Source organism: Limulus polyphemus, unplaced genomic scaffold (assembly GCF_000517525.1).
Source record: "Limulus polyphemus unplaced genomic scaffold, Limulus_polyphemus-2.1.2 Scaffold14, whole genome shotgun sequence".
Lineage (NCBI taxonomy): Eukaryota > Metazoa > Arthropoda > Merostomata > Xiphosura > Limulidae > Limulus > Limulus polyphemus.
In genome coordinates, this window is record NW_013665624.1 from 1,367,069 (window position 1) to 1,387,127 (window position 20,059).

At 33.3% G+C, this 20,059-nt stretch overlaps 1 protein-coding gene across 1 annotated transcript in view; it reads left to right on the plus strand.

Moving 5' to 3' along the window:
- Nucleotides 1–6,617: 6,617 nt before the first annotated feature.
- LOC106457059 overlaps nucleotides 6,618–20,059 on the plus strand; it is a 55,886-nt gene continuing 42,444 nt past the window's right edge. Inside the window, exons 1-6 of the mRNA XM_022383201.1 lie at nucleotides 6,618–6,678; nucleotides 7,380–7,535; nucleotides 11,526–11,576; nucleotides 13,089–13,186; nucleotides 15,955–16,112; nucleotides 18,032–18,186. Of these exons, the coding sequence (XP_022238909.1) occupies nucleotides 6,618–6,678; nucleotides 7,380–7,535; nucleotides 11,526–11,576; nucleotides 13,089–13,186; nucleotides 15,955–16,112; nucleotides 18,032–18,186 (679 nt within the window). The remainder of the gene's footprint in view (nucleotides 6,679–7,379; nucleotides 7,536–11,525; nucleotides 11,577–13,088; nucleotides 13,187–15,954; nucleotides 16,113–18,031; nucleotides 18,187–20,059) is intronic.

Here is a 20,059-nt window from a genome sequence, read left to right on the forward strand (position 1 = left end):
CTTCAGTGTTGTTACTATGAAGAATGGGATGGATGATACTTCAGTGTTGTTGCTATGAATAATGGGATGGATGATACTTCAGTGTTGTTGCTATGAAGAATGGGATGGATGATACTTCAGTGTTGTTGCTATGAAGAATAGCTTATTCTCTTCTCCAACAAAATGTCTTATATAAATACTCTTTTTGAATCATAAGACAAAAAATACAATCGAAGCTCTAGAGAACTTCAACTTCATTGATCAACAGGGTAATTGTAATGAGTCCATAGCTATCTTATTAAACGCTGATTTTTTGTGAGAAATGGCTTTTCTATTGCTTGGTGTTCATTAAGACCATTTTACCGCAACCTACGACACACCCTTATTGCTCATACATTGAAGAAGCTGCTATCTTTCCATCCATAAAGCAGTATTGGAGGACTACAGTAACTGTGGGGATATTCTAACAAGACTTCTATCTTAGCGTGAAGAAACGTTTTTTTTTTTTTGTCATATAGATATAGAACAATCCGCTACTGACATTATCTTCTACAGTCTCAGTGCTGTAGAATGATAACATTCAGTCTTTTCTGATACATCTTGGCTGCTGAAGATCTATTGTTACAATAATAATCTTACGCCTTACAGCATCATTAAGGAAACTTAATTTTCTAAGAACCACGCTGAAAATAATTTAATAATCTATATGAATTTCTCGTGTTGAGAATACAGAATCATATTTGTTTCGACTCATAACAGAACTTTGTATTGAAGAATATTAAACGTCATTTTCACCAATGAAATAAGCATGCAGTTCATTTTCAGAATAAATATGTTCTCAAACAAATAATTTAGTGAAATGTCCAAAACACGGAAACAATGAACAATGAATCGTTACTTATAAAACTTATAGCTTTAAGGATTGTGTAGCAGTGACCAAAAATTTATCAGGAATAATGCTGAATTATCTATTTTTGGTTCAATGTCCACAAAAATATTAGTCCACACATTTTTTCTCTCTAAAAATCAATTTCCTCACACTCGTAAGGCAAGAATAGTAACTACCACATAATTTAGCTCATATCCTGTGTCTAACGATTTTCAACTTAAAATATTAAACTTAGTCTTTATTTATCTTGAATACTTGAATGCTGTCAATGCTAGCTACTATTCACATGCCTAACTCCAGTGACACAGCATTATGTCCACGGATTTACAACGCTAGAAACCGGGTTAGCAGAGCACAGATAGCTCATTGTGCTTAATTACAAACAACCTATTTACATTTTATAACTTTATTTTGCCAAGGACAAGTAGCCTCACTTGTAAGCAAGTTTGTAAGTTATGCTAAAAGGCCACCAGGTACCTTTTATATCAAATGTTCATCAATTTGTACTTTACGTACATTAAATACTGTACACACCATTGGTGTTACAACCTATTTATGTAAGTCAGTCTGGCTAATGGGTGTACATTAACAGAACAATCCTGTTTGTATTAAAATATACTAATCACGAAAAAGCTGTAATTAAAACCAACGATTTCCATCTATTCAATATCTATTAAATGGACATTCAAAATTAAATACGGGTATGTACGCCCCCCAGTGACACAGCGAAATGTCTACGGACTTATAACGCTAGAAACCGGGTTTCGATACCCGTGGTGGGCAGAGCACAGATAGCCCATTGTTTAGCTTTGTGCGTAATTACAAACAAACTAACAAATAGTACTCTCAATATCCGTTTATATAGATATACTCTATTTATATAAATGTTTATATTCAGCATTAGTTCTATGTTATTCCAACCCTAACCCCTCCTACATATTCTGTAGTCCTTTCTTACTTTGTCATAGGCAAATAGGAAGAAGTTTATGATTGGGGAAAAGCGGGGGCAGATATAGAGGTGTAAGAAGGAGGTTTCTAAAGACCTCTCCCTAGCTAGGTTACAAGAGAAACCCCCCTAATGGAGGCCAGTGGAGACAACATCCGACTATAAAAACGTTTAACAGTTCCACTAGGGAAAACATTTGACCTTCTTACGCGTGAAATCGTGTCTGTTGAAGTAGTCACCTTCAGTATGAACTGTAACAAAACTTACAGATTATATTGTTATGAAAGAGCATTCATGTATAAATTCCATTGATCCATGCGTTTTTATGCTCATATACTGTAATTAAATAACTGGATTTATAATCGATTTATTTATACGATTAAACGGCCATAAAGCTCTATCTATTATTTGGAATTTGTAATCATTTTCAGAGGTGGTTTTGCTTTAATCGCAATAGCAAAAATATTCTCATTATCAAACAGAGTCTTCCGATGGCTCTGTGGTTTTCGATACCCGTGGTGAGTAAAACATTGTGTAGATTTGTGCTTAATAACAAACAAACACATAAGTCAAAGGGAAGTCAATAAGTCATTTGTAATTTTTTATTCTATAATAAAAACATGTATAAGTAGTTCTTTTCACTGTATGTTTCAATTTTAACTTTCATAGTCCTTTGAGGAAGGATTATATGTTCATATACGTAGCAATGTTTGTTTGTTTGTAATTAAGCACAAAGCTACACAATGGGCTATCTGTGCTCTGCCCACCACGGGTATCGAAACCCTGATTCTAGCGTTGTAAGTCCGCAGACATACCGCTGTGCCATTGTGGGGGGGGGGACGACGTTGAAGCATAGTAAAAAAAAATGTTTTTTTTATTAATCTTCGCGAAAGAAATTAACGAATTCATAAGGATAACGAAATATTTTTGATTAATTATTATTATTTTGTATTTTATTTTTATAAGTCCTTCTCTAAACAATTGAGTTTACCAATTGTTCGTAAGCACCAATATTTCAACACTTTATTTTAACTATAATCATATATAACACCAGCAAAAGTATATAAACAGAAAAATGTCCGGAAAGTTGTCCTTTATGTTCTTATGTTATCAAGTGGCGTAAAATATAAACATTCTTTTTTTTTGTTTCTTAGGATTTTACTTTTTAGTGTTATTCATATAATGTTTTTTATTGAAACAGTATTGATACTTCGACATTAAAATTGTTTTATTTGATAAGCCCTGTACTTTGTTAATTTACACATCGAAGAATAGATGCCTAGAGTTGCAAGATTATTTAAAATTAGCTGAAATACGTTTTTTGTTTGTTTACTCTTGACTCAGCAGCAAAAGTTGGTTTCCCTTTAATTTTAGCTATAAAGACATTCTTCCATTCTCAGGTTTTATATGTTATTTGTTTGTAAGACTTCGGCCTGACATGGCCTGGTGGATAAGGCACTGGACTCTCAATACGAGGGTCGCGGATTAGAATCCCCGTCATCGAACATACTCGCCTTTTCAGCCATGACATTACTTATGACATTAAGTATAAATTTGTGCAAACAAAGCTCCATTTGATGTGTTCTAACTGAATAATTCTAATGCATACCAAAGGTCTTCTGCTCAGTAACGTGTGATGACACATACAGAGGAGACATGTAAGATGTCATACAAACAAGGAGCTCCTTGTGATTTGGTCAATTCCACTATTCGTTGTTAAAAGAGTAGTCCAAGAGCTGACGGTGGGTGATGTTGACTAGCTGCTTTCCCTCTAGTCTACCACTACTAAATTAGGGATGGCTAGCTTTGCGCGGAAATTCAAAACAAACCAAACCAAGTCTTTACCAATGCAGAGTTTTTTGTTTAATGAAGTAGTTCCTAACTAATGTAATGAAAATACGAAGTAGTTCCTAACTAATGTAATGAAAATGTGAAGTAGTTCATTACGCCCAACTAATGTGATAAAAATACGAAGTAGTTCCTTACGCCTAACTAATGTAATCAAAATACGAATTAGTTTCTTACGTCCAACTAATGTAATAAAAATACGAAGTAGTTCCTTACGCCCAACTAATGTAATAAAAATACGAATTAGTTCCTTACGTCCAACTAATGTAATAAAAATACGAACTAGTTCCTTACGCCTAACTAATGTAATGAAAATTATATTTCATTGCAGATCTTTTAATTTGTCTGTTTTTAGTCCTTTAAGGATTTCTGACGAGAGTTGTAAAAAATGGCTTCTTTGATATATCTTCTGTTTGCCACACATAACTGCGCAAGAAATTTTTGGGGATGAACCAGAATTCTTCAGTTAGAACGGATCACAAGGACTTTTGTTTGTATGATTTTATACTTAATGTCATGAATCTTTCTTGTATATTAGTTTTGATTTTAAAAATGAGGGTGACAGTTCTTTTTTTTAGTAGTATTAGCGTTAGCGGGTTTTCTAATTATGAAGTATGTTCGTTGAAAATTTATATTACGTAAACATTTCTTAAATAATCAATATCTGTGTAAATTTAGTACATGAGCTTCAATATTTTCACTTCATGTAATTTTCTTGAGCGTTTGGTATTCCGGGGCTTGGAATACAAAACATACACAGTCAACTGATTACAACAATAATAAAGGAGAGTCAGAATTTAGCTGTGGAATAGATTAAATGTGGCGTAACTTGTCATGGCTGGGGAAATGAAAGACACTAGACTTTGTTATGAAATGCAAAAAACACAAACAACTGTATTGGTAACAAGCAAACGCTCCTAATGGACGAGCGATAAGTTTATAGACTTATAACGCTAAAATTCGGGACTCGATTCCTTTAAAAATCAAACAGAAAAGCAAAATTGAAATAATTTGAACTGAGTTGTTGGCTTTAAGTGAAAAAAAATAAAACAAACATTATGCAAAACTAAACAAGAGCAATTAAATGACGTATAACAGACCTTTTGGTTCAAAAAGAGATATTAGATTTATAAAATTAATGAACTATAGAAAATTATAATATTTAATAACTGCTTATCACAAGTCAGTTGTTTGAGTGTTACTCTTTACAAAATTACCCATTCCTTGAGCCTTAGTATCTCACACAAATTCGATTTATCTTAAATGTCTTTTGTATTAGGTCATACTAGCCGATTTAAAAATAGGCAGTTTTTAAAATAAATGTTGTACATATGATAGTTTTCTAGAAATTGACCATAAAATACGATATAAATATTGCTTAGATAGATTAGTTTCATTTTAATGACACCATTCCTCAGCTTCCGTAGCTGCAGCTGGATTTTGTATATAGAAAATAATTGCACATGCTCGAAAAGTTTGGTTAGTGTAGGTAGTTGCAGGGTGTAACTAAGGTTAATGAAACCCAAGTACACCTACCCTATTTCATAGATCTTCCACAAGATACTTATATGGTTAAGGAGCTGTATAGCATCCTACGTTTACGTTGGTCTATAGAAACTGCAGGTTATTCCAAGTTCAAAGCGCCAACAAGTATGTCACAGAACATTCTGGTACACTACTCACATAGATATATGGTTGGATAAATATATGCAGTACTAACGAAAAGTTAGTTGTAACTATTGGTTGGATAAATATATGTAGTACTAACGAAATGTTAGTTGTAACTATTAGTTTGGTAAATATATGTAGTACTAACGAAATGTTAGTTGTAACTATTGGTTGGATAAATATATGTAGTACTAACGAAAAGTTAGTTGTAACTATTGGTTGGCTAAATATATGTAGTACTAACGAAATGTTAGTTGTAACTATTTGTGCCAAGTATCTAAACATCAATTTATTAGTTCTTGATATTCATTCAACTTCACACTAACCATCATGTGAAAAGTTGCCTTTTCAGTTAGCTTACAAGAGATAAACCCCTAATGGATGCCAGAAGAGACAACACCCGACTAGAAAAACGTTTCACAGTTTCACAAGAGAAACATTTTATCGTATGGCACATAAAATCGTGTCTGTTGGAGTATTCATGTGCAGTATGAACTGTAACAAAACTTATATATTATATTGTTATGGAAGGGTATTTATGCATAAATCTCATTGGTCCATACTCTTTAAGTTCACGAACAATAATTAATTTTTACTTTTCGACAAAAATGTAAATGGAAGCGCAGAATTAATTTATGATTTAATTATACAATCAGGCAGACAGCTGTAACAGTGATATGTTATTTGGAGTTTGAAAAACAAATTGTTTCAGTCATAAGGGGCGGGTTTGCTTTAATCTTCTAAAATATTCCCATTATCAATCAAGGGCATCAATCAAATGCACTTAAAGTTTCAAAATTGTGTTTATCATATAGCAGTGGTTATCCTCTTAGCTAACGTTGTATTGTTCTGTAGACAGATGTGCGTGTGAATTGAACTGTTATCGCTAACCCTAATGGAAGTGAAGTGTTTGGTCACCGAAACAAACAATTTACAGGAGCTTTAAATAAAAGCTGGTATTATGTATAAGCTTTGAGAATGGAAAATACTTAAAAATCGCTGTGAGGAGAAAAAGGGAGAGGTAGCATGAACAAAAGTGTCTTTACTAGATAAATATAGCACCCTCTCATGCCCCACACCCAAACAAAATTAGGAAAATTGAAACTGATAGGGTAAAAAAGATATTTTGACATGTTTTTGATATATTATTCAAATATTTCAAATTACTCATTGCCTTTAATTCTCTCATATCAAAACTAGAACTTAAAATGTTCGTATACATTAATAAAGTTAATTCTGTGTAGAAGGTGACCAGAGATATCTAATCACAAGTGGAAAGCTTAAAAAATGGATAACAAAGGAATTTGGACCAAACTTGGATCCCCAGGACCATCCAGAAAGAGACCTGGTAGAAGTCATACCCTAGCCATTATAATAAAATGTGACTTCTTGTAACAGGTGAGAATTTACAAACACGAAGATCAGTAGCAAAAGCCGACCACATGCAATATATTCTAAAAGGATATCTGTCTGACAAAGCGACACAAAACAGGTTTATATAAGTTTTTTACTATGATGTATTTATTCAACCCAACGGTCACGGATTTCAAGCAGCTGGAAAAGGAAATAGGTATCCACGCCATTCCATACGAACACATACTGGTCAAGTTGCTGGGTGAAGCGCCTATGGATTTCTGTATGATCAGACCGTTGAAATAAGCCCTGGGAACCATCGTCCTCGTGCGCTAGACGGATTATAGATAACACGCAAGAAGATGAGGTGTGTTTTGGATGTGATAATCTTATGTTGGCCCTTTTTCATTTAAAACCACGTTGCAGGACTATTGTCAAAATGTACGGCCATTGGATAAGCATGATCGATCGTGGTGATATAGAGTGTAACAACGTGTGAGTCTTCAAAATCTGCCTCCCCCCCCCCAGTTGCACAGCGGCATGTCTGTGGACTTACAAAGCTAGAATCCGGGTTTCGATACCCGTAGTGGGCAGAGCACAGATAGACCATTGTGTAGCTTTGTGCTTAATTACAAACAAACCTTCAAAATATTTTTAATATAACAAACTTAACCTCTGTACAATTTCATTGCATAGAATGTCTGTCTAAGGTACGCGGAACAGGGCAAACTCTAAATAATCGAGTATATGAACACAGAAAAGAACTTAAGAACTTACATCAGATTCAGTTAAATAGTTTTCGACTAACAGAACATAAAACCGATTATTTTCATAACACGGATTCGACGGAAGGTAAGTTCATATCTAAGAGAAAGCTCAGAGAAAGTGAACAAATAAAGGTCTATATAGTCTAAGGTTTATTTTAAAATTACTTTAACCAAGTTAAGTATACACTTCAGCAGCATCTGACAAACTGGGGAATAAAACTGTTTGTTGCATTAAAACGTTAAATTATTCTGAATAGGCAAAACAATAACAACAAAAAACAAAACAAATTATTTCACTTCAAATGCTTCTAAAAGGCGACAATTGTCATGATTCAATTTATACATGCTGATGTAGAAGAAATGGTATTAACCAAAAACAAAATAATTTTAGACGTAATTATCCTAAGATCATTCCATGATTTAATGATATACTGAGGGGAAACTCTTGCTTCACATTAGAACTATTTTTCCGATTGTGGTACTTTATATTTGAATGTACAAAATTTATAAAATGTGAAAACACTGCTGTGTATTTAAAGCAATTAAAACAGTTAAGTGACCTGCTTAGACTAATCCCGTATAGGTACGTTGAGTCTTAGGGCTGTGCGGGGCGTCTCAATGACTGCGGGGTTAAACCTATTCTAAAACACGTGATACCTAACAAACACCTTTTGTACAAAAGACACAAGACACTTTGAGTCGAATGGTCTGATCAAAATTGATTTTTCTTGTAAGAGACACAAGATCTAGCAATCTTTACAAAACCTGGGAATCATAACTCAATGATATTGCTTCCAGGTCCCTACTCAACAGGGTGACGGTGCCGGAAATCTAAGTGCCTATAAAAAAATGAAGAAATTCATACATAGAACCTTAACACATGAATACTGCTGTCTGAGATGGGACTCTGAGGGATGAAAAATCCATTCCTCAAATACCTTTCCATATGCAATTCAGAGTACTACCTAAATCCACCCCTCCCTTCCACATATAGTGATGTCGTCCGTAATTCCCCACTCGGAGTTTACTTTCTGCATAGTATAATTAAGTTTATAGAGCTCCCACGCACACAAGTTACTCGTTTAATTATATAAATAGCATAATATACGTGTTATCGATCTTCATAACTAACAAGTATATATAAACGTAAATTGATTTATATAGCAACATTCTACAGCACCTATACTTCACAATTTTTAATACTCTAAGGAAGAAGAATATTTTTAACGTATAGTTACACAATAGACTATCTGCGCTCTGTTCAACACGGGGAATCAAACCCTGGAGTTTAACGTTATATCTCCGTATACTTACCACTAACCCACTGGAGGACTTTTAAGTATAAGCCAACAAAATAACTGAAAATTTGACGATAGATTTACTCTTAATCATTGTTCAGTTCGAATAATAACCTAATGTAATAACCGCATTTCAATACTAACTTTACAAATATGAATTCTCAGATATACAGTGGAATCAAATAGATACACAAATATATTAAGCAAGCGAAACGAATGAATTGAAATAAGGAACCAAAAGAACAAACATATACATAAAGAATAATTAACACTGCGAAGCTTAAATAAAAAAACAACGAACATACACATAGAAAATAAAATGTCTCGTCAAAATCCTTACACAAATCAAAACACTAGTTGAGAAACTTTCAAGTGATAAGGAACAATTAATACTGATTTATAATTTTTTCTGGCTCATAATGATAACAAATGAATCTAGTTTCGGTGGTAATTCAACTGATTTCAACAATAGAGATATTTAGAACATTTGAACGGCACATTATAGGACTTATTACCTGTGATTTATTAAGATTCTTCCTTAATCTAAAAGTTCCTTAATGCTTTATAAATCTTTCAACGCGAATTTCTTTTTAAAATTGTATAACAGTCACATTGTTCATTTTCACTTGCATCACAAAATATAGTATCATATCACGACACTTCAAAGTACAAAGTTTATGTGTGTGTTAAAACAAACCAATTTAAATTAACCCTCATTTTTCTTTATAAGCAGTACTAATAATAGTACAGATATCTTTTATCAATAACGCATTTTTCTCTTTAAAGCACTTACTTGATTTTTCAAAGGTAGTGTGATTAGACATTTTGTAGACCATCAAATTACTTTTAATTGAAAATTTGATATTTTTTGTTTGTTTGTTACTAAGCATAACTTACACAATGGGCTACCTGTGCTGTGGACACCGCGGGTGTCGAAACTCCAATTTTTAGAATTATAAATCCAAAATGTTACCAATGAGCCACCGAGGGGTGGAGCGATAATGGAATATTTGATTTCTTATCAGCCGATCAGCTTCATAGATATAAGTGGAGAGAGAGAGTGAACTTCACGATCTTTCCTGTTTTTCTTTTCTCAAATTTTGGTTGTTATAATATTTATATATACAAATATATTTACTTATACATGCAATAAGCACTAGCCACGACTATAACTTATTACGGTAATGGGTGTGAAAATAAGATAAAAGATTGAATCAATGCAACTGTCTTAAAAAACATATACTAGTTACTAGAAAATCACTATCTTCCTAGCCAGTTAGAAGTTACATCTTTTCATCATTTGTATTTTTTTTTAATATACACGTGCTAAAATTTAATTTCTACAGAATTGTGTGTCATTAAAATGGTATTTTTAGAACAGTATATTAATTAGTATGCATTGTTGACAAATTTAGTCCTTGTAGCAGTTGTAGCAGCTAATAATTTCACCCTTCCATAACTAATTTGTAATAGTAAGGTTTATTCAGGTAAGTCTTCTGCACGTTTTTAATTACATTCTTGTAAACCGGATGTCGAAAGGTCGTAAACATGTACTAATCCATTTGCTTAGGTAAAAATCACTTATTGCAACGTCTATTTCATAGAAGCTTGTATCACTTTGGCCCTATGTCTGTATCCACTCCTTGGAGGAGGGCAAGCTATCTCAAGTGGTGACACTCACTTGTACAAGTTGGGAGTTTTCTTCCTTGAATATGTTGTTTTGAATAGATGTTGACGTAGCTAATTCATAGATTATGGGAAACCGCACTAGGACCCATTTATCTGACTTGAAGGTGCGGTATTACGTTATTCTTAACTATCATTTTTCTTGTACAGACGTGTTTTGAAATTCTCTTTAGTTTATTAGCCTGTCAGTTAATAATTAAAGGACATAAGCAGACACTATTCTAGTGTATAAAGATTTTGTTTATTTATTCTCTTATGCTAATCCTCCCCCTAACTTCAATTTATTCATGATTTAACATTTCACTAACCTGTGTTTCTGTGGTACCCACCAGGTTTAATGTCAGTGTGCCTGAACCTTGACATTGTGATATAAAATAATGAACAATTTCATTAAAAAATATATAGTTTTCTTGGTTTGTATTGAAAATAAACTTAATAAAGACAAAAAACGACAACAAAGGTTGGCGACTCAATTGAACAAGAAATTATAATACTTTGATGTCATTTCTGCCTAACAATAAACGTTTTTCTCATACTTGTATAGAGTTAGTTTCAATTTGTTTCCTATAGAAACTGTTTGAGTTGATTTTATATTAAACCAACTTGAGTATTTTGGGTCATATTACTTTTGTTCCACTGTTCAAAGTACGCTTTACAATTGTATTTGAGTATTAAAGACACATTATAAAACTTTCATAAAAGAATGGGTTTGGTAAAAGAATAAAATTTTCATTCACAACTGAATCTAATCATGGACTAAATAGATTAGAATTAAGAGTGGAAATTAGGAAACAATATTCCAAAATATCATTTACGTTAAGAAAAAATATCATTTTGGACTATACAATGGGTACAGAATTTTTAATTTCATTGAAGAATATTGCACAACACCATTTGCATTAGATTAAACACAGTTTCAGTGTCAGTTGATCTCTCTTCTGAACATCAAATCTGTCACCGTGTAATTTCAGACAAATATAGTACTAGAATAGGATATAAAACTTATTAATATTTACATGGCTTCTTTCTTCTTTCACAGTCAGTTACGACATCTCATGCTCCAGTAAGCAGATGAAAGTCGCTGTCCTTTTAAATTAACCCCGAATCTGTTCTGTACTTGGATAAGCTAAAGAGTTACCCAGGTGAGTTTATGATATACATGAGAAAAGTAGTTTCTATCCTGAACCTTATATTTTGTCTGTAAATTAAGATATTTTCATTAAAGTTAAAAAAATACACTTTATCTTGTTAGTCCTAAATAATGTATAGTGTAGGACATTAAATTGCAAAAAACACAACAACAATGCTTTCGTTCAGAAAACGTTTTGTTGTGCATTAGGTTTAAATGTCATAAACAATATATTGTTTATGTCATTTAAACCTGTTTTACGTTTTCAGTATTTTAATAATGGCTTTTAATAGAAATCTATACTTTAATTACGTATTTTTTTCTTCTCGTATGTGAAATCATTTAAATCAGGTGTTTTCGAACTGTGGGCCGCGATCTTGTTGCAGGATGCTTCGAATGGGGATGGCCTGGCATGGTCTAGTGGTTAGGATGCCAGGCTCGCAATCTGCGGATTGCAGGTTCGTATCCTCGTCACCGAAACATGCTCACCCTTTCAATCGTAGGGGCTTTATAACGTGACGGTCAATCCCACTATTCGCTGATAGAAGAGTAGCCCAAGCGTTGGCGGTGGGTGGTGATGACTAGCTGACTTTCCTCTAATCTATCACTGCTAAATTATGGATGGCTAAGGCAAATAGCCTTCGAGTAATTCGCGAAACTCAAAACAAACTAACCAACCAACCAAAGGGGGATGCGAAGGAATTGAAAAGGTGGAATAAACCTACTTGATTTGTTTTAATAACAATATTATTAAAAACCCATTGTTTTATCTTCTCACCCTTTACCCTGTTTAATTGTGATACAGAGAAAACATTCTTTTTAGTTCGTTTCAGATTTTAGAGCAAGGCTTCTCTGTGCCTAGCTGTCTTTAATTTTGAGCTGATAGGCTAGATGGAAAGAAACATGCTAACAACACCCACCGCCAGATCTTGGTCTACTGTTGTCTGACTGAATAGTGATATTTGACCGTCATTCTTATCGAGCACCCACGACTGTAGAGTAGAGTACAGAACTGACGTTTTTTTGTGACATCTGGACGCGAACCATGAATCCTCTGAAACTGCATGCATAAATTTGTACTTTTTTGAAGTAGCATCTTTTTTTTAAGAACGGTAGTTATCCGTTGATTTTTAATTACGTGACAATAAACGGGCTTTGAATGTTCACCCTCACAAAGTGGTTTCCTGACTGGAAAGGATTAAGAACTCCTGATTTAAGGAAATCTATGAAGTAGTTTCTTTCCTTTTTTTACTTCGATTGCTTAAGACAATATATCAAATGTTGGTGATAAAATCATGTTATACTGCAAATGTCTTTTTTTTTCACATTTCTCAATCTGTTTGTTTTAAGCCAATGTAGTTTTTAGAAAATGGTTTCTTAATCATTAAACCTTTTGTGTCATGAAATTTTCTTGGTGTCGACTATTTAGCTAGTTTACAGAATATAGATTATTTATTGCTATTGGTTTAGTATCGAGGGAAGCCTCAAAGTTCACATAAAAGAGCTTGTTCACATCTCTTGACAGGCTGCCAACCGGAAGTCAAGAACGGTCGAGCTGTGTTCAGACTTCCTTTAGATAATTTCTACGCTTGTGGCACAGTCAGGGTGCTGAACAAATTAACAGTAAGTTTTGAAGACCAAAATATTTTTTTTTAATAAACTGTGTTATCTTCAAAAACAAATTAAAGATTGTTCTGGAGTTATTTAGTTATAGCGGTATATTCATGAGTATAATTTTGATATGAATAACCTTAACCTTGGTATTCTAGTTGATCAATCTCTTAAGCCATCCAAGCAATGTGTTGTTGCTAGTGTTGTTTAGCTTGTATATACAGAAATATTGAATACATGTACAAAGTTATAATGTCATTGTATAGATCACCAGTTATACCACATTTGGGGTGTTGTGTTCAGTGTTGTGCTCCTTGTCTTAGAAAGGACAATAAATTACTGGAAAGGGTTAAGAGAATGGCTATTAAGATGATGTCTTGGGTGGAAAGGTTATCATACAAGGATAGGTAAAGATTTCTAAACTTATTTTCTCTTGAAAAGAAAGAGTTAGAGGGGATCTCTTGAGGTGTTTAAGATTGTTAAAAAAACTGATAGTATTGATGTACAATTTTTTAAGTATCTAATGATGAGAATAGTAAGACTAGGGGGGGGCACACATATAAATTTTGACAGGGTAAGAGTCATCTTCAGCTAAGATAGTTTTATTTTTCTAACAGGGTGGTTAGGCTGGAATGTGTTGCTTCAGATGTGGTAAAAGCAGTTAATTTCAGGGAATTTTAGTGAAGGCTTAATAAGTATTTGAATGATAAGGGCTGGCATTGGGTGTTTTATTTTAAAGTTTAATATAGTAGATGGAATGGCCTAGGTGGTCCCCTTTTGTCCTTAAACTATATATACAATATTCACTACTATTTCAAAAGTACACATTTATTGACTTTAATCTTATTAAGTGCTCAAAAAACCCAATGTATATAAGTCATCCAAGTCGGTTGATGATTCGTGATATAAAGATACATAAAAAGGGCATTATTGGCAGAAGAGTCGACTAACGATTTCTGAAAAAAACAAAACATCAGGAGCAATAAACACTGTCTTTATCTGTTCATTATGATTGATCAATACGAAGGAACCTTTTAGACGAATATTTGATTACTATAACTAGGAGTACATTAAAAATTCTAGCGTCAAGTGGTAGTGTCATGCAAGAACAAGTTAATAACTCACTATCGTTTAATAATTACTAGAAAGTAGCACGATCACTAATACTAACAATACACAGTTGCCTAATGACTCCTAGGGAGTAATACAGGATCAGTAGACATCTTAACTACAAATAGTATACGGTCATCTAATGACTCCTGGGGGAAATATCAGGTCAGTAGATATCTTATGTTCTAACAATACACAGTTGCCTAATGACTCCTAGGGAGTAATACAGGATCAGTAGATATCTTAACTACAAATAGTATACGGTCATCTAATGACTCCTGGAAGAAATATCAGGTCAGTAGATATCTTATGTACTAACAATACACGGTTGCCTAATGACTCCTAGGGAGTAATACAGGGTCAGTAAACATCTTAGGTACAAATAGTATACGGTCATCTAATGACTCTTGCGGGAAATATCAGGTCAGTAGATATCTTATGTACTAACAATACACAGTTGCCTAATGACTCCTAGGGAGTAATACAGGGTCAGTAAACATCTTAGGTACAAATAGTATACGGTCATCTAATGACTCCTGCGGGAAATATCAGGTCAGTAGATATCTTATGTACTAACAATACACAATTGCCTAATGACTCCTAGGGAGTAATACATGGTCAGTAAACATCTTAGGTACAAATAGTATACGGTCATCTAATGACTCCTGCGGGAAATATCAGGTCAGTAGATATCTTATGTACTATCAATACACAGTCGCCTAACGACTCCTGAGGAAAGTTCACGGTCAAAAGACACATTAAGACCCAACAATACACAGTTGCCTAATGACTCCTACGTGAAATCCGGAGTCAGTAGACATCTTTTAAGTAATAACAATACATATCGATTAATGACTCCTGATGAGAAATATGAGGCTGGAAGTCATCTTATGTAGCAAAAATATAGTTTTTATGATGTCAGTTTATAGTGTTTATATTGGACATTTTTTTGCAATTTTTATAATTAAATCTACTAAAACTTGGGTTTCAGTTGTTAAAATGTTAAAATTTTTATGTGTTTGTTTTTACTTATGTAATGTTTAAGTGAAGTTAGTTGAATCTATGAAAATGTTTAATTAAGTATTAGAGTATAATACTTAGATGATTGTGAGTAAAATGTTTCATCTGCACACAAGTACAAATTGTGTCACAATTATGTCACACTGCGCGCCTCAAAGTTCATTTCTAATCCTGTGAATTTCATACTCTGCAACCATAAGCTTCAATTCTCTCCTGTTAATTATTTTCAATCACTCGTAGTTTTAACTACCCTTGGTCACATTAAACCAGGAAAGAGGAGGGGTGACGTTAGAGATGCGGGTAGAAAACATCCTCAACCATTTTATTTCCATGTATCCTAAGTATTTTTTGTTAAACAATCACCATTATGAAACTGTGAATAAAATAGTGAATCTTGTCTAAAGCCAAAACAGGCGAGATTGAATGAAACTTTGCCACATATTTTAGTTTTCTTTTTGAAAGCTATTACTTTTTAAAATGAATATCTACAACCATTTTTAGACAGCCTTTAATATGAATGAACAAATCATAATCTGAAAAATATACAAATTTCATTTCACTCACTATAAATAATACTATTTTCGAGATAGATAACACTAAAAATTGACATTTTAGCTATTTCAGGGTTTTGACTTTTCTTTTTGTTTTAGGGACAAAAGATTTTCTACCACAGAGTTATTGTGGAGCATCCATTAGAACCAAAAGAGGTGATTTTAGCCAAGTGTGTTCTTCCTGCTGAGAAGCATACAGTTCTAGCTCAGAACCGGACAAGAAGAAACATACTGCCCCCTAACTTCATAGAGCCTGAGTAAGACTTAAGATGTTATTTGTGTCTGGCTGCAATCGCTAAAGACGGACAGACATATTAGTCAGACATTGTTAGAAATACGTATATTTGATTTTTTTAGTGATAAGTTCCATGTTTTAATTTATCGAAACATACTTGTTTTTAAAGCATAAACTACATTCTGATAATCCAATTGTTTTAATATAAAAAGTAAAATAACAACTTCACAATAAAGAATATTTTCTGTACAGTGCATGTACAATAACTTCTCAAATTTATACACAGAGTCATAGTAAAACTAAAACCATAAAAAAATGTTATACGCGTTTGTTTGAACATCTGGGAAAAAATTAGTAGTCAAGTAAAAGATAAGTCTTTGATAAGAACAACAGTGCAGTTTAATTAATTAATTCAAGCTTTGGTTTTGCTTTGATTATTACCTCTTAAATGTCCCTATACGTGTTTATAATCATTGTTTAAAATTCCAAAGGTTATAGTATTCGTTTTAAAACTCGTTATTTCTTCTCTACATCAAAACTAGTTTTTATAATTCATCAATACGATTTGCAATAGTGAAAATACGTAACATATGATGTTTGTTTGTGACTTTGTTCAATACGTAAACAACGTTGTATGTTTGATATTGAATTCTAGTGACGTAAGATTTTAAGACTGTGTTCCCCTTTAACACTTATTATATTATCCTAGTAAAACATCAAGAACACTTAAATGTACAATGCTATTTTCCCAAGAACTTCTATAATTAGTATAACATGTATACTAGGAAAAGCATCTTTAGCTAACGTGTATATATCAGTATAAAAGACAAGTAAAATTGAAAATTATTTTGCAACCACTTGTTATACGCAAACTACTACCAAAATTAAAATGACCTTAACAGACATTTCTATTATTATCTCTTTCAAGTCATTTTATGTTGATTTAATTTGGCGAAAAGTATAAGGAAATGGGCACGTTTCTTCCACATAAAGTCTTGTTTGGTAATTTATCTGTTTGTAAGGAAGTTGTCTCCTGATATTTTGCTTTATCAGAAGTAACCGATTTGTGTTGGATAAGGAAACAATTATTTCCTTGTCTATAGCAATATTCTAACACAAGGCTGGAAAATATATCTAATAATTCATTTACTTTATTTTAAGCACAAGAACAGCTTGCGAAACAACTGTTTAAATAAACTTGTTGGATTACCAATAGATGATCGAAACGTGTTATTTGATTCTCAACACCTCTCCTTCCAGCAGAGACGATTTAACGTTGTCGAAGTGCTTAGGTTGGTCACAGGTTCCTAATATTTAAGTGCTCTTTGATGTGAAAAAAAACTGGCCATGTGTTCTTGTATATCACTGTAGAAAGTTTCAGAGAGGAAAAGCATTTGTAACTTTTTAACGAATTAATTTTGCTACTGTCTTAACACGTATAAAATAATAATTTGAAGGTAGTCAAAGTTAATTTAAAAACCAATGTAATAGTTTTTCCTGTGACAGTGGAAAATTGAAGAATGTGTTAGTGGAATAAAGGGAAGAGGGGTTGTCATTCCATTGACAAGACTGTGTAAAAAGTACAATTGATACGTTCCAACAACTCAAAAATTATCGGAACATCTGGGTGTTCACAAATTTTCACATTACAAAAACATGTTATTGTAATGTGAAAATTTTTCATCATCATAAAACAAAACCTAGAAATATTTCAAAAACCTATACAAAACCATTGTTTCATAACTATTAGAAAATTTAATCATCTGAGTTACTTCAAATTTTGGAATTCTAGAACTTGTTCCTTGACATTGAAAGTATAGTTGTTGAAGAAAATCGCAGATAAATGTAATTTGTTTCTTTTTATAAAATTCGAAGATTAAAAACACTGTTTGAAGTTAATCGATATAAAATAATGATTAATTGTCAACATATGTCCTACAGCTATGTCAACATCACTCGGTACATAGAACAGAGGGCTCCAGTGCCGTATCTCAGTTTATTTCTAAAACAAAATGGAAGAGTTCTGGATACAACGTATAATGTTCAACCTGGAACACCGTTAGAAATGGTTATCTTCTTAGATGACAAAAGTGCTGGTAAGAACCCATTTCTAAAAGTCTCTCTACAGTGAGCTTTTGCTACAATTTTTAGAAGAATCGACTGTAGTGGATATTTCCATAACTTTTTTTTATTAGAACAGGACAGTCGAAAGACTTAACTACCAATCTATAAGTCTTTTAGTTATCAACAAAAATTAAAGCTTTCATCAGTTAGCTGTTTTTAAGTAGTTATATACCTGTTTTATAATTCATAGTTTCTTACCATCCTCGCATTGTCCGAATTTGTGGCTAGATTAGATTAGCATAAATCTTTATGTTCCTTGAAATATCTTTTTACCATCTATTTTACATTTTAAATGTAGTTCTCGTGTCTTTCATCTTAGTTAAACTACCGCTAACTTTAAACTTTGCCTATCCTTCATAGGTACGATCATAACAAAATACGCTTCACTAGGTAACAACATTTACTTATAACAGGCAACGTCAAAATCTTACCTGGTTCATATCTAAACCATAACACTCTTCAAAAATGAGTAATAGTGAAGAATCTGCCAGTATGTAAAGTCTAGCTCATAAAGGATGTATCAAAAAAAAGCCATCGTTATTATATGGATTTTGATAATATTCAAATATTTTTAACATTAAGTTTATACAGTGCTTTACAAAAGTATTCACCCTCTACCAATAATGTCACATTTTTGACGAAATACAAATAATGTAAACATTTTTTAATGAACTTGTTTTTATTCAATACTCTAATAATCAAACTTAACACTGTTATGTGTGAAGAAGGTTGAATGTCAGCAAAACTTGCAAAGAAAATATATAAATTGAAATTTGCTGATTGCATAAGTTTTCAGCCCCTAAGTCGGTACTTGGTGGAAGCACGTTTGGCAGCAATTACTGCTGTGAGTCTTCTTGGACAGGTCACTACCAGTTTTTTAAGATGGGATGGTGTAATTTTTGCCCATTCTTCCTGGCAAAGTTGCTCCAATTCTGACAAGTTTGTTGGGGAACGTTTATGGACTGCAATCTTCAAGTCTTGTCTTAATTTTCTTTTTTAGATTCAAGCCAGGACGTTGACTGGGCCACTACAGGACATTCACTTTCTCCTTTTAAAACCACTCCAGTTTTAGATTCTTGGCTGACTCAAGCAGGTTTTCCTCTAGGATTCACCTGTACTTTGCACCATCCACATTTCCCTCAATCCTGACAAACTTCCCAGTCTCTGCTGATAAGAAGCATCCCCATAATATAATGCTGCCACCTCCATGCTTGACAGTTGGGATGGTGTTGACTGAGTGATGTGCTGTGTTGGGCTTGCTATGTAACACTTTGAACTAGACAAAAGAAAAGCTCAATTTTTGTCTCGTCTGACTCCAAAACCTTCTGCCGCATGTCTGCAGTATCATTTACATGCTTTGTCGCAAACACGATATAAAATTTAAGATGATTCTTTTCCAGTAATGGCTTCTTTCTTGCCATTCGCTCATACATGCCAGTTTTGTATAGGGACCGGTATATTGTCGATGTATGAACACTGATTCCCATCTCAGACATGGAACTTTGCAAGTCTTTCAATGACACTGTTGGATTCACAGTGACATCTCTAACCAGTTTCCTGCTTGCCGCCTGCTTAGTTTGTACGGGCGATCTTATCAGGGTAATGACTGGGTGGTGTGAAGTACATTCCACTTCTTAATGATGGATTTCACCGTACTCAAAGGGATAATCAGCGAATTTGAAATTATCTTGTAACCTTCTCCTGATCTGTGCTTCTCTACCACTTTATCCCTGACATGTTTGGAAAGCTCCTTGGTCTTCATGGTTGGTTTGTCATATCACTACGTGAGTTGTGGCTTGAACAGATGCATTTACTTTGAAGTCAAGTTTGTTTGTTTGTTTGTTT